Source organism: Cinclus cinclus, chromosome 5 (assembly GCF_963662255.1).
Source record: "Cinclus cinclus chromosome 5, bCinCin1.1, whole genome shotgun sequence".
In the NCBI taxonomy this organism is placed as follows: Eukaryota; Metazoa; Chordata; class Aves; order Passeriformes; family Cinclidae; genus Cinclus; species Cinclus cinclus.
In genome coordinates this window covers 25,593,011-25,609,164 of record NC_085050.1, presented here as the reverse complement: position 1 = coordinate 25,609,164, position 16,154 = coordinate 25,593,011, and the positions used below count along the sequence as shown (strand labels likewise).

The window sequence follows — 16,154 nt, the reverse complement described above, 5'->3', positions numbered from 1 at the left end:
ATCCATGGACACGTCTGTACCCCTACTTCTTATGTTATTAATTCGCTTTTAATTTTAAATCTTAACTATGGTCAATACGAATATGTTGTAGAGAAGAAAAGGCTGATGGAATTCATAATTATTTAAAACAAGATGGTCATGCCATTACAATATGTGATTGCACTGTGAATATGTGATTGCATTGTGAATTATTTATAGGTGAATACATCACAATATTTATTTTTTAGGACTTTGTAGACAAAATATATATGTAAAACAGGCTAGATAAAGAATGATTGAGTTCAATTTAATTTTTGTCACAAATTGGATCACAGTTCAGTTTTTTATTTCCAAATTTAAAAAATAACTGTAACAATAAAATTAAATACAGAAAACCCCACAAAGTTTTGAATTTCCAAAAAATGATGACATCTCAAAATCAAATATAGTCCAGGCAGTAATCAGTCATCTTTACTGCAATAGTATTTTGATCGTTATCAGCCCTTGGGAAATTGTTAGTCCCGTTGTTTGAACATTTCATAGTACCTTCAAACACACTTTTAAGGCATTTCTGCATCAAATAAAGCAGGATATTCTTATTATTTCACGTAATTTGCCAGAAGAATTGCCACGAACTGACGACACTGTTTAATTTCATAATCAATTTATGAGCATTCAGCCCTTTATCAGACTTATGACTGAATGCAGATCTATAACAGGTGTGTTTTAACCCCAGCTGGCAACAGTACCATGCAGCTGCTTATTCACTGCCTCTGCCCTGGTGGGGTAGAGAATCAGAAGGTAAAACCTGTGGCTGGGATAAGAACAGGTTAATAACTGAAACAAAATGTAACAAGGCAATAATGAATAAAAAGAGAGAGAGGAATAAAACCCGAGAGAAGCAAGTGATGCACAGTACCAGTGCTCACCACCTGCTGGCTGATGCCCAGCCCATCCAGAGGCACTAACCAGCAGCCCCAGCCCACTTCCCTCCCTGCCCCCAGTTTATACACTGATCATGACGTTCTATGGTATGAAATATCCCCTTGGCCAGTTCAGGTCAGCTGTCCTGGCTCTGCTCCCTCTCAGCCAAAATCAGGACAACGACACAATACACACATGGAGCTTTTCAGCAGATGATGCACAACAAATGTGAAATTCAAACTCTCCCCACAATATAAAGTACAGGAGGATTTTGAATAATATATGAAGCATCTTTTTAAACAGCCCTTGTAGAACTGGTTTTGCCATAGTGCTGCAATTTAATATGTCATACGTTACAGCACCATGCAGTAAAAATCAGCTTCATTAGGTTTATGTACTCAAAGCACCTTGCTCCTGCCTGTCTCACTGAGCTGTCCCATATGGGTGAATATTCACCCATCTTGGAAATATGTTGGTCTAATACCTGGAGCCAATAATGCTTGTCTACCAGGCTTCCACTTGCCAATATAATATTTCTGTAGGCTTCTTGGGGAAAAAATTAGAGAAGCTGTTATTAACATTCTGACACAGATAAATTTAGCAGCTGCTATCATCAAGCTGGCAGTAAATAAATTAAAAAGCACTATAACTTGCTTCAGAGTCAGTGAAACTGGTGCTTAATTGGCAGCAAGAAATGGTATGCAGTACAAAGGTCAGGTATCTGCAGCGTATTTATTTACCAGAACAGCTACACCCTCAAATAAAGACTGAGTAGGCCATCTTAGACCTCATGGTGACTGTGAGCTTATTTCAAATTCCAACCATATTCTAACAGACAAAAATGGATGAATAGTGAATTATATCCTTGTCACTGACCATAAAGAGATGTCTGTTTGCTGTTTTTTTTAAACCTTCATGTGATAAAAATGAGATCTGGAAAAAGCAGTAAAGGAGACACCTCCATACAGGGAACCTTCCATCAGAGGTGTAGAAGTGTTCAGCATCTGTCAAAATTTAGCTGCTGTTTCCTGATCAGAAAACTTGATACTATGGAAGGGAGGAAAAAAGTCAGAACCTCAAGCTTTTGTGAGCCAGCCACTTAGGATACATCTCTTTTCTGTAAAAAAGATGCATTGTTGACAAAATTAAATTTATTTTCAGAAAGTGAAATGAATTCACTTGTCAAAAGTACTCCTGAGAAGCAAGGCAGACCAATTACTTGTGTGTACAGGGCTGGTGACACTTGTTTCCAGTGCCATTTGGTTTTCAGACCAATTCCTTCTCCTCCCCTGGGAGGCCCTGCAGCCACACCAAAGCACATCACCTTCCCTCCTCCCTCATGCACCTCCAGTCTGACTCCTGTTCAGCCTCCCAGCCATGTTCTGAACCATGGCACCATTTTAAAACCTGCCCAAAATGAGTCAGCTACTGCAAACCTCCCCTGCTGGAAGGTTATTTTCTAGCACACTTGCCAGTTTCATTTTTGCTGGAATTTAAAGAGTGAGAGAATGGCATTTCCAAAAGTATGCAATTCCCCATATGGCTCCAGGATGAAACCCTGATGAGTAGAGTTTTGAATATGTACCCTTCGCCATGAAGATTTATTTATGGCATGGTTCTTTCTAGTGTGGCTGGAAAATGAAGATGGTAGAACACATTTCTATAGAAACTAATAACTGATGTATTTCCTTCCAAAATCGTACAGATTTTTTATCCAAGTCTTTTTGACCTACCTACATTTAGCTGGTGCAGCTATGCAATGAACTTAATTGCCCATTAATTTGTCCTGAGGTATGGTAATAATGAGTAGCTGCCAAGATTTGTTTAGTATCAGCATTTAAAAGCTGTAATTTGGTTAGCAATGTATTGCCTCTGAGGATTGCTTTGTTCTTCTTAACCATTCGCCCTACATACCAAAACACATCTAATTACTTTATATAATGTCCTTTATTTCACTGCCTGGAAAACCTGACAGCTCACTGAAACACTCTCCGTGAGACTGGCTGTGAGTCAGACATGCCTAATACATCAGCTTTGGGTTTTCTTCTCTAGCTTAGAAATATAAATGACACTCTTTTTATCCCTTGTTTAAAAAACACAGATAATTTAGTACATAACCATGAATAATTTATTACAAGAGAAATACTAGCATAATTTCAATTAAAAATCAAAGTCATCCCAAGCTAGTAACTAAATATAAACATTTAAAAAAATAGCATCTCTTACAACAAATGGTTTCATACAAAAAAATAATCACTAATTTATTTTTAACATGATGGACTTCTTGTACACTATGAAAACAACCATTAACTTTGTTTTTTTGACATTGTTAAAATGCAACATTATTTTATTGTTAGTTGCTATTTACGTATAATAGTAGATATGTGGGTCCAGTAGAAAATACAGGAATTTTGCTTGGTATAAGTTAATTATTGACAGCAGTTGGTATATAAGGAGTCCACACCCTTCTCAAAGAAAGTATTATGACATATCTTTGAAAAATGCCAATGCACATCCCTTCAAGAATTGGACTGGTTGCTTTTGCTTACAAATAACTCATTTGGTCACAGCACAGTGATGATTCTATAAGCAAATAACAATGCCACGAATTATACAAAAGCATTTCTTTTTCTCTTTTTTACAGTCAATATTTTCTTCAGTTATTCTTTGAATTGTGCAATGCAGAGTGAAAAGTAATTCAAGTTTTTGTTAAAAAACAAACTATAAACCCCCCTCCATCTTTAGTCTTTTTATTATTTGTATTACTTGCTTTTAACTATAAAGATTTTGAAGCTTGAGTCTGGTCAATAAAACCAAAGTATTCTTTACATTAACTATGAAGTAGTGAAACCCTGTCAGCAGATTTTCTAGTCTGAAACTTTTTTAACACAACCATTTTAACAGCAAAGAATTGCTGTGAATCCCATCACTTGATTAAGCTGAAAAATGCCCAAAACTGATAATGTATACAATGTCATCAGATTTTGAAGGCAAATACATGTTTTTTTGTGAAAATGTTCCTTTTGCTGGATAACAGTGATGCCACACAAATATACAAATTACAAATAGCAACCCTTTTGTTATTACAGATAAAGGATGAGCTTTCTTCAGCAGAACAATTTTCTATCCATCCAAACTGTCCTCTTTTACTAAACCTTTTGAACATTAGAAAACATGTAGCCTGCTTCATGGGGAAGTTCTGCTTGGCATATAAATCTCAGATGATTAAAACCAGTTTTTAACTGCTGAAGTGCTGGCAATCCTCTGGCAAACTTTCTGGATCCACACTTAAAAATCCAGTGATTAGAAACACTGCTTTCTGATGAGCTTGTCACCACCTTCACGTCTGCTTGCTGAAGTTACTTCCAAAGTGCAAAACAATGAGGACTATAATGAGTAAACCATGGGCCATGCAAGCTTTTTAATGACAGGAAGATCAGTGGCCACAACCAAGGATCTACAGTACTACAATAATTACCAATCTTCAAGGCTTCTGGTAGGTTAACATATTGTTAAACATTCAATAGAGGCAAATACTCGTTTTTTGGAAAAGACAAAAAGTCCAAAATAACAATAATAATAATAAAAAAAGACTTTCTGATGTTTCTCACCCCTTGCCTACAGCCCATCCTTTACCTAGCAATTTTAGAAGTAGTACATGGATTGTAAAATGGATTTTGCACTTATAAAAGAGTAAAAATTAACAGGACTGCTTTATTATTAATAAAGAAAAATACCTTCCCACAAAATGAGGAAAAAATTTGAAAAGCTTTAATGGGTTCTAATTAATAGATGGCCGTACTAGGAAGAAGTAAGGAAATAAGTAAAGCCCCTTCTTAATCCTCAAAATAATATAAAACAAAGTGGAAAATTTTAATTGCATGTTCTAGTTTTCTCCTGCCTTTGGATACTTAATTCTATAACCTCATGTAACTTTTTAAGCCAGTAGCAACTGTTTTCAGACCTCTAATTAATTTTCTTTTTTAAAAAATTTGTCTTAGTTTTGAAATAAAAACGTACAGGCACATTCAGGGATTCACAATCCATTCAGGATTCCTTGTGTAGAAAAACTGAAACTTAGCAAGAATTGTATTTCCTAAAAATTTTTTGTGACATCTAATCAATATTCACTGACAGGTCATCTAAAGTGAAAAAATCTTAAATAAAATTTTATATTAAAAACTAGAAGTGTTAAACAATATTTTCTTCTTATTATGTCTTCAATAAATATCCTTCATGTAGAGTATCTACAAGCTTGCTTGGAAATAAATTATAAAAATATAAAGAAAGACAGAAATAAGCTTATCACCAAGATAATAGCAGAGTATCTGCCACTTCAGCAAAGACTGGCTTTAACCATTAAAAGAAAATTGCATTTTTAGATGTGGCTTACAAAGACCACTATTTTTTGCTAAAATTTCCCAACAAAAGATGCTGCATAAAGAAGGACCATGTTTTTCATTGCCTAACATATGATCACCATGAGGTTTCTGTCTGTCATGCTAATTACTGAACATTTTCATTCATTAGTGCCAACAGCTGATATAGAGAGAAGTGGCCCACACTTAACAGGCTTCACAGACAAATTTTCAGAGGACTTCGGAAAAGCACAGCATTCTAGTAGACCCCGGTGGGCTGAGTTTGCAATTCGTGACACTTTGATGATGAACACTGCTTGAGTGTTTCATTGACTGAATAAAATGTTGTCCTCGTCATACACCAAAGCCGGGTCTTCCACGCTCTCCAGCAAAGTGTGACTGGTTTCAATTTCACGGCGTGACAGTGATGGCTCTTTGGCAACAGTGGACATCAACTGACTCCAGGTGATGTTAGTGTTCTTGAAAGCATGTAGTAGGAAAATGCCAATGATGATGCTGCAGAATCCACTCAGGGTTCCAATGATATCACCCAGTTCCATACTACTCCACTCCTTGAACAAGATGATGGAGCAGGTCACCACTGTCGTAGTGAAGCACACGTAATAAATGGGTGTCACGAGGGATGTGTTGAACATGTCCAGTGCTTTGTTGAGATAGTTGATCTGAGTGCTGACTGAGAGCACCAAGATGCCCACCAAAATGTAAACCAGGGGATGGTGATAGGCTGGTTTCCCCTCCAGTATTTGTTTAATGGCAATGCCCAGGCCTTTCACAGATGAGACAGAGAATGCACCGATGAGTGAGCAAATTAAAATGTAGATCAGGATATTTGTTTGGCCTCTCTTTGGAGCCACGAAAACAATCAGGACAAGGGCAACAATTGTTAGGAGAACAGCAAATGTAACAAATGCTGTGAAAAAAGAGGAAAGGGAAGAGTAATGCACATGAGATATAATGTCAGACTATGTCCATGAACACACTCAGGGTTGTTCAGTGTCCTGGACACTTCCCCATGAACTGTAGCATGTGTTCACTGCAATTGCATACAGACCTGGATCTTGCAGCTTTCTTTCCATCTCATCTAGTGAGGTGACCTCCTCCTCCTCTGGGGCATGAACAACCATGACTGTTGACCCCAAAATGCTCAGTACACAGCCCAGCTTTCCATGAATATTCAGCTTCTCATTTAAAAAATAGGATGACAATATAGCACTGTTCAGCAAAATAGAAATAAAATGTTCAGCTCCACCAGCCATAAAAGACAATCAAAATCTCTCTGTGTAGCATAATGGTAATTCAAAACCTCTTTTGAATTTGGATATATGGTAAACCAGCCTGAAACAATCAAATTGTAAGGAGTTTTTCCAAGATAGTTGGTCATGACCAAGAAGGTAAGGTCATGTGTTAAGGAGTTTAGTAACCCTCATCGCTTTCCTCCAGGTTATAAAAGAGCCCCAATTGCCAAGGAATTTCTCATTCCTGATTGCCTGGGTCAGGGTATGCACTCTCACGGTAGATTAACCACAAGAGCTGTTTCTTGCTTCCAAAAATGGTTCAAAGCACTTAATTTCCATTACAACCAATGCACATGAGTTTTGGAAATTGTTCCTTGTCCCTCCCCAGGCTCTCCCACCCAGACATACTTTCTGCCTGGCTTGCCAGGACTGCCCCCAAAACACAGAGAAGCCATGCCTCCCCCTTCGAAGAGATCAACCCCAGGATCTCCACGGGGTTGATTATTTAACCTAAGGACAATAAGAAGCCCTGAATGACACTACTCACAGGGCATAATCAGCGTGTTAGAGCACAACCTTGGGCACAGACACAGGCTTAATGGTGTGTGAACACACTCCATAACAAATAGTTATTCAACCCACTGATCAAAATACATACATTTTTTCACACAAGGGTAATGAGTTCACTTAGAGAGGTTGTTAGAACTCTGTGTGTCTCATGAAAATTTGAACAATTGCTAGCCCCAACAAAGAAGAGGGCAATAAAACTCAAGCTGCTTTGCAAAGCAGCAGCCAGGCAGCCAGTTAATCTGCATTTATGAACAAGCTGACCCCAGCACCACTGCAGGGACTCAGTTACATTAGTTTTGCTATGACAGGATGGCTGCAATTTTAGCAGGTCGATTATTGCAAGTCCAAGGAGTTTGTTGTTTGGTTGGTTTTTTGTTTTGTTTTGTATATGTGGCACATGTAATTTGAAACACAGGGTTTAATATAGTATTCTCAGTTCTTAAAAATCAGAGTTTTACGTTTAAAATACAATAGTTTCATTTTGCAAAAAAAAAATATTTCTTGTAAAATTTTTATATGCATAGTCCATGTCTTTTCTGCTGCTTTGATAGCCACATGACTGTATGTACTTAAGAACTTGAAAATTATGTTTTCTTCATACATAGGAAACAATAAGTCTCTGGACATTTATGTTACAAAAGAACCACAAATTTAAATTATGGATACAGAAGAAAGCTAAAATTTTCTTTGCCTTCTTTCCAGAAGGATTTCAAAATGACAAAACAAAACCAAAACGTTTACTAACCATGCCTTATATATGAAATTATGGTCCTATAAATATAAGTGTATTTGAAAATATTTTGTGAAGGAATAATGTATTTTTATTTGCAGTTTATTTCACAACTGAAGAAGAGGATAACATTTTTTTTAAAGCTCTAGTTTTCAAGAAAAAGATAAATTACCTTCTCTCTGCAGTATACCTGGTATATGCTGATAAGAATTGCTTTGTAATCTAGGTGAGAAGCTACCAGGAAGTTACTGAGTGGCCTTTGCAACAGGACTTTTGATTCTATCTACCCAGAGAACTCAGTTCTAAATGAGGAAAAATATCTTTCCACCAAGCAACAAAAAACATGTTTTGTCCATAAATTGCTTTTCAGTTTTCATATTAAAAATCTCTGCTTTCAGCCAAAGACAGTAGTTTTCCCCTCATGCTGTGAGTGGTTCATTTGCTCCCAACTGGTACTGACCTTATGAGAACGCTCAGTGCACCCAAGGGTGTAACTAAGGTTGCAGGTGCAAAGGCATAGGCAGCAAAGTTTGCAGCTTCTCCTAATCCCACTGCAGAAGAAAGAATATTTGAATCAGCTTGGAGGAGGGTATTAAAAGGCATGCTATTGTAAATATTCTGAGTGACAGTTATGATAGCAAATACAAATCAAAATCTTTTTTCTGCACTATATATACACATTTTTGTTTCAAAATTAAGTGCACAACCTCTTCTGGAAATAATAAATGCTGAAGAAAACTAAATATGTTTCTCCTAAGTACTCCCGGAAGCTGGACAGATGCAATTCCTCTGTGTTTGACCAGATATAAAAGAAAAGATGGCTATTCTGCAAAGAGCTCTGGAGACCAAAAGCAGCCTTTGAAAGATGGCATATCAGAATGGCTTGTCATGAATGTGATTGCAAGGCCATTTCTTTTAAGTGAAATGAATGAAAAAAATCAGGCAATAAATTTCTTTAAAACAATCTGATTTTTGAAGATTTAGATATAGGCTGAGAGGAAAGAGGTGACTTACTTGATAGCAGTCCAGCCCACCAAAGCCATTCCTTCAAATAAGAATATCCACCTTGTCCTGAAAGAGAAAAAATAATAAGAGAAATAATAAAAGAAAAAGAGAATAATAAGAGAATAATAAGAGAAAATTCTTATTTAGAAGAAACAGATCACCTCATTGTAAGAAACAAAAAGTACAGCTTCACATTTGCACATTTTGCACCAAAAGAGCACGTTACCTGGCTGCAACAAGAATATTTGACTTTGACTGACATTTTTATTAACCACTCTACAGCTTTCTGACCTGGACTTCTAAAAAAAGATATTTGACTAAATATACACAGAGGGGAAGTTTCAATCAAAAGTAAAATGTTTATAAAGACTGTTAGGAAGCTTAAGAAATGTTTCAAAATGCTTTTCCAGGTCAGATCCAATATATTCATACAATCAACTACAGTTTGACTCTCCTTCCTTAGATGGAAGAAATTAGAAAGAAACATGCCCCTGATTTTTTTTTTTTTTTACATAACACATAAGTATATGGAATATTCAGTATCAGGGCTTTTTCAAATAACCAAATTCTCTGGAATAATATCTTGCAACAAGCACAACAAACAAAATAAAAAGTGCTAATGCTATGTATTTAAATCCATGCAAATGAAATTTTGAGATAAGTGCAATTGTTCTTTTACTAGCTCTTTATCTGTTGACTTTGATGAAGGGATAGTTGTACTAACTGGAGAAACTTGTGTAATAAATGTCATTTCTACAACTCATTGCACTTACTTTAAAAAAGCAAAGGAAAATGAAAAAGCTAAACCTAGGTAACAGTTTAATTACCACTTTCAATCTCAAACGAATGGGACAAAGATTGAAAAAAAAAAAGGGAGAAAAGCATTTTGAAGGTTAAGACAAATGAAGAATTTTATTTGGTAACTAATTGCTCTCGGTGAGGAAATAGCACCAGCTCACTGGATTTATTACCCCCTGCACCTGCCATGGTCCTATGAGTTCTGAAATCCCAGTTCCTGTAACCACACACAGAGAAATAATACCATGTCTACATCCGTCACCAAGACAGCACTTCTGATCACCACTGAAGGAGTTTTAAACATGTGATCTGTGACTTGAACCTTGATTTTGTCAAGTTATAAGAGGTGTTTGTGTCCCCAGCAGGAGCAATGCTTGCACCATCACTTACCAGCTCGGGTGACTCCTTTGTCTGCCAGTTTCAGAAGTCCTTTCTTCTTCAGTATGAAACTAGAACCAATAAAGATACTGGAACCTATAGCCAAAGCCAAGCCAATGGAGAGCTGATATTTGCTTCCAGAAGGCACAGAAATGCTCCAGATTGTTTCATTGCCAGTCCCCTCCATAGAGGTGAGGAAAGGAGAGCGTGATTCAGACATGTTGATGATCTGGCACCATGCTTAACAGGAGTCATGGCAAGAAAAAGAGAGCACGGCACCTGGGAGCAGAAAAAGAAAGAAAAATTATTCATGAGACAGGTCCAGCTCTGGAAGAGCTCTCTCCATTCTGCTCACTCTTCTTCATGTCTTTGCAGAGCACCTGTAATTTCTGACTGTGCAAACAGCACACAAAAACCCACACAATGTACACAATGCTTTCCTGGGTCATTACCCACTCCTGTAGCTCACAGGTAATTACATTATTTTACATACATATTTTACACTTCATTGGCTCAGACAAGCAATAAGGGAAATACCAAGGAATGCAGCAAAAAAATATTAGCTTCAATTTAAAATTCAACTCAAAATCTTAAAAGCTAACCTGAAACCTCAAGATGAAAGGGCTCTCTTTTTTTGTTGTGCAGAGACCACAAACATGTAGTCGAATCCATTATTTTGGACTTTGCCTCTTAAAGTAAGCCTGCTGCTATTCAAGGCTTCTGTTTTTACATAGGTAGCTGAGATTGAAAAAACAAATGGGAAAAAAGGAAGGAAAATCAAACAGGGAGCAAACTCTCACTGTGTATGGGCACTGAGACATTTTATTAAAACTGTTTGGTGAATTCTGTGTGAGCCAAGTCTTATTTAACCAATCACAAATTTTCAGGCCTCATTACACCTCACAGCAAATTTAATTTAACCTCAATAATCCCTAGGTGGAGGTAGATCACAAGCCACAGGGGACAGTTCCCCCAGCTATCCCTGAAACACTGCTGGAGAGCTGGGTGATCCTGAGCAGAGACTGAAGCTTCACACTCTCAGCCAGCCAAGCATTATCTGTACGTCATCACTGTGATGACAGTCTGCGGGAATGACCGCATTGTTATCGGCCTAGATTTGTTTTTAAAGGAAAAAGAGGTATTGCATTTCCAAGAAAAAAAGGAGGTGCTTTTTTTCCCTTTTTTTTTTTTTTTTTTTTTTTTTTTTTCCCCATGGGGAAGCAGGGGTTAGGCAACAAAGCTGCAACAGGGCTTAGGCAGTCTAGGCTGATGTCTCAGTTTGTCACAGCAGAGCGCATCAGGCAACCAGTGTGGATTATAGAATCTAGACTGGAATACGCTTAAGAACAGCTGGAATACTGTTAAGAACAACCTAAGAAAAGAAACTTATTGTGATGACATGTTAAAATATGAAACAGTTTGCAGAAGTACAAAACCTCAGTCCACTGTGATACATATAAAGCATGGGATGCAACAACTAGTTTTGTTTTCCATGTTTTCCCTGTAATTAAAATAACACATGAATGATTCATCCTGATGAGTGGCAGCATTAGTAATACACTCCCCTTTTTTCTTTCTTTTTTCTTCTCCTCCCCCCTCAACTGAAAAAATGCCACTTGGGGACTCGGTAGAAAAGCGTTGGAAATAATAATGTTATATCAAAAGTACTTCACTGAACAATTAACAAAAAGCAGACTTGGATAATTTATTTAATACATCTTAACAAGGAATAGTTAAAATACATAAGGTCTTAAAAATGTCATATTTGCAGTTGGCAATGCTGGCATTAACTCTGGGAGATAGCACACCTTACAAGTAAGGAACTAGTGAGTACCTGCTCCCTGTTTTTTCGTTCCATACTATACAGCAAACATACTACAGGAAGTTATAATTTGATTTTCAGGCTGTGCAAACTCATTTAATTTTTTGCCAAAAGTGTTTCCATATAACAGGAGTTGTTTTGTATTGCTAAGTCAGACTTAATAAAAATGTTCCCACAAGATGGGTATGTTCATATTTCCCAGCTGAAGAATAAAATCTTAGAGAATTTAGATCAACATGCAGTTGCTATTGCATATTATGTAGGATAGATACTATTCTACACTCTTGTATATTGTAACTGGAAATGACAGTTGGATAATGTAAAAATATGGAATTAGCATTTGCATCTGAAAGTATTTTAAAAGCCTAAACTATTAGCATAGTCATAGAAGAAAAATAATTTCTCATACTTCTTTTGACATAATTAAGGAAGAACAAATCACAAAACACAATTGTAGAAAAGTCCTTTAAGCATAAATATATTTTCTCTTAGTAAACCAATATCAGGGCAAGACAAAAATGTCCCTGCTCATGGCAGGGGGGTTGGTCTAGAGAGCCTTCAAAGGTCCCTTCCAATCCAAACTATTCTATGATTCTATGAAAAAAAAACCAACAATGGAGAGTAAATGAAATGCCTTAGGTCCCAATACCTATTCTGATGCTAAACAGGATGGTGTGAGAAGCGGTAACATTCCTTACCTTTAATTAAAAGAAAACATGAAAACAAACACTCCTGATAAGTATAGTCTTTCAGCTATCTGCAACAGTAAAGGCAGCCTTCCATCAGAGTATTGGGTTTCTACAGTGAAAAAAATAACAATTTTCTTCCCCCTTCTTTTGTGACTGGTATACTTTCACTTAGCTGGAAATGAATGGCAGGCTCATTTCATTTCACATGACACTACTGCTACTACTACTTTTTCTATGTATTCTAAAGTTTTTCATTCCTCAGCATATATTATGAAATCAAATATGGAAAATTTAATCACGCCATTTGTACTAAGTCACCCAATGTCTGCCACAGGTTATTTCACTCCATTCTGAATTACAATCTTTGCCCACATTTACAAAGAAGCATTGGATTTGTCACTGAGAAGAGCAATTTTGAATGTTTATGATCTCTGTTTATTGTGCTGAGCAGTTTTTCATAATTTAAAAGAAAAAGTCATTAGTTCCACTTGTGTGAAAAGTGGCATGTCACTGCTCTGATCAAAGAACCACCTGAGAGATGGGAAGAGGAGGCTGATCCGGGAATTACTGTTATTTTATTGCCCCTGTGAACAGTCTGAGGATCATTTGGAAAGGCTGAGGAAGGTGACAAACTGCTGAGGCTGGCTGGCTTGGTCAGCACAGAGTTTCTGTAGCTAAGCTAGTTTCAACTCCTGCTTCCAAATGTCAACAAACATGAACCTGTCAGCAGAACCACTCCTTGCAGAAATAATCTCTCCCTGCTCTGACTCAAGGCTGGCAGCAGCAGGAAACCAGTCTGAGCTAAGGCAGCTGCCTTAGTAACTTCTAAAGTTTTTATGATTCAGGTAATTATTTTTTTGTTTGCTTGTTTCAACCCCCCCCCAACACCTAAGTATTCTTTATGTGAATTGGGTAGATCAGCCACCCTGGAGCTACACACTGCCTGAGGCATGTATAACTTGCTGTCACTCTGCAGTTCTGGGATGACTTGCCCTGGTTAGTGACAGCCAACTTGGTTCTTAACCTGCCACTGAAGATACTGGTCCTAAGTCACCTCGAAAACTAATTGGTTTGATCAAATAATAGTTTGACTATTTCTATTGAGCTCAGGACTCAGCTCACCCCAGGCAGAAACATGAAACACCTTTCTCGGTCGCCCAGGAAATACCAAGCCCACCTTTACCAAGGCGCGGCTCCTGGGGCTGAAAGTGAGTGTACCGGGAAGCAGCAAGGAATTTTTTCCTGGCACACCTGGAGTGGAGGCTCACCAAAAGGCACAAAACAAAGATGTTTAAGCCGAGGCAGCCGCGGGAGAAATGCAGGAGCCTGCCCGGCGCCGGCCGCGCGCCACTCCTCGGAAAACAACCGGGAGACCTCCGGGCGGAGGAGAATCCTGGGCGTGCGGGGCTGCGGACACCGCGCCCGTGCTGCGGGCTCGGGGGGGCTGCAGGAGCACACGCCGAGCCCCGCGAGCCCTCCGCGATCCATCCGCACATCCCCGCGCCATCCCCGGCCCCCGCGGCCGCGCAGACGGACACAGACCCGAACGGACGGACACAGACCCGAACGGACGGACACAGACCCGAACGGACGGACACAGACCCGCACGGACGGACACAGACCCGCGCAGACGGACACAGACCCGCACGGACGGACAGACGGGCCCCATGGGGCGGGCAGCGCCTCTCCGGGTCCCATGGCTGTGGGTCCCATGGCTGCGGGCTCCGCGGGCTCCGTGCCGGCGGCTCCACCCGCCCGGGCGCGGCCCGGAGCACCTGGGCGCTCCCGCTCTCCGGTGGAGACGGAGGTGGCATCCCCGTCACCCGTCTGGGGAAAAGGGCACGCGGGGCTACAGGAGTGATCCCGAAGGGACTTTCTAAATCGTTATCAAGTCCCAGACCTGGGGAGTTCTGTGGCCTCACCTGAACACTCGATCCAAAGAAGAGTGCTCTCTCTTGAAGTACCTTGGCAGCATTTTCCTGGGAGTTTCTATAGATTTAATTTTCTTCCCCTTCGCAGCTGGGAGAAGAGGTGAGCGGTCTTGATGTGTAACCGCTTATGTCTGTGACAAGCTGCCAACGCTCGCTTTGGCCAGTGGATCCGCAGGCAAAGCAGAGGGATTCCCTGGACAAACGATGCCAGCGTCATAGATCAAGGGCAGTGCCTGGTGATGCATACCCTGAGATGACTCCCTGAGGCTTGACAGGCTCCAAGTTGTTGTAAGAAATAATTATCTTTATTACCCAATCAGTAGTTGCAACGTGGAAATCTAAGGTCTTGGTTTTGACAAGATTAAGTGAAATAAATTTACAAAATGTAAGGCTTAATAAAACATTATGTGTTGCCCACCAAACATCCTGGGACAGTCTGCAGACCTTTAGCATGCACAAGGATTTCTCTAACTAAATTGCAAATCTAGCACATAGCACCACAGGGACATGCAGAATTGAGATTAGAGCTGTAACCAGGCTGTGCAGCACAATACCAAAACTAATCATGGCTGGTTTTGAAAAGTTTTACCACTGGGGCATACTGCTGAAATAGGATGACATTATCAGCAAAATAACTTGATTTTCCCTGCCTTAGACATCCTTGACTTTGCAGTCCTGTTGTTGAACCAAGAGATAAGTTTCAATGTCTTTGTGCCATTTTTTATTTCTGTATTTGTTTTCTAGGATAACTAGCACCATGTATGTTAGGATAAAAGGAAGATTAGATTTGTTTTTTGTGATTTTAATCACCATTCCGCTTTATCTTTACTATGTCTACACTATCACAACTTCTGTGAGGGGTGGCCTGGACCCAGTGCAAGGCTGCACGAACAGAAGTTTGACTTCTCTACTTTAAAAACATTTCTAAAGCAGATTACTGATAAAAAAGCAGAGCAATAATTTAAAATGGTATTTGAAACAGTTAAATCAAAATTTTAAAGCACAATCTGAAAGTCTGGGAATAAACTCTGATTTTCTTGTACAACATAAACACACCCATAGCTTAAAACCACATATATGGAGAGATGCATATCTGCAGTCCGCTTCCAATTCCTATTTTTTTTGTGTGTCCCCTCAGATCTGTCAACTCTGTGTGTTCACATCCCTGTTTCTACAAACATGTGTCAATTTTTTGAGCTTACTGCGATCCTGCAAGTGACTGTGTTGGCAGATCTGCTGAGAAGGGAATGGCAATACCCACAAAGTCCTGCTGAAGCAGCAGAGAAGGTGGGAGAGGGTGAACTGCCAAAGACCACCTCTTCCTCTGGCACAGCTCTTGCTGTCATGGCTTCACTGTTGTGTAGTACCCAGAGCAGGAATAGTGAGAAATAATACAGCTAACACTTCTGTAGATGGGCCTCTGTACCAGCCAAGTCCTTTAGCAGACCATGAACATCAAAATCTATTTAATTAATGAATAAAATATTTAATCTGATTTACACATTTGTTGACAGCTGGCTAAGCATGAACCATCAGTGTGCTCAGGTGGCTAAGAAAACCAATGGTATCCTGCTGTGTATCAGAAACAGTGTGGCCAGCAAAATTTTGTCCCCCCTGAAGTTGGCACTGATGAGGCCACTCTGTGAATCCTGTGTTCAGTTCTGCACCATCACGACATGAAAGACATTGAAGTGCTGGAGCAGGTCCAGAGAAG

General features: G+C 39.2%; 1 protein-coding gene across 1 annotated transcript; it reads right to left on the bottom strand.

Moving 5' to 3' along the window:
• Window positions 1-5,587: 5,587 nt before the first annotated feature.
• On the bottom strand, window positions 5,588-14,323 carry NIPAL1 (NIPA like domain containing 1). Its single transcript, XM_062493501.1, is given in 7 exon segments — window positions 5,588-6,192; window positions 6,334-6,494; window positions 8,278-8,368; window positions 8,832-8,888; window positions 10,011-10,277; window positions 14,132-14,228; window positions 14,231-14,323. Coding segments are annotated over 7 exon segments (1,371 nt in total).
• Between the last annotated feature and the right edge of the window lie 1,831 nt (window positions 14,324-16,154).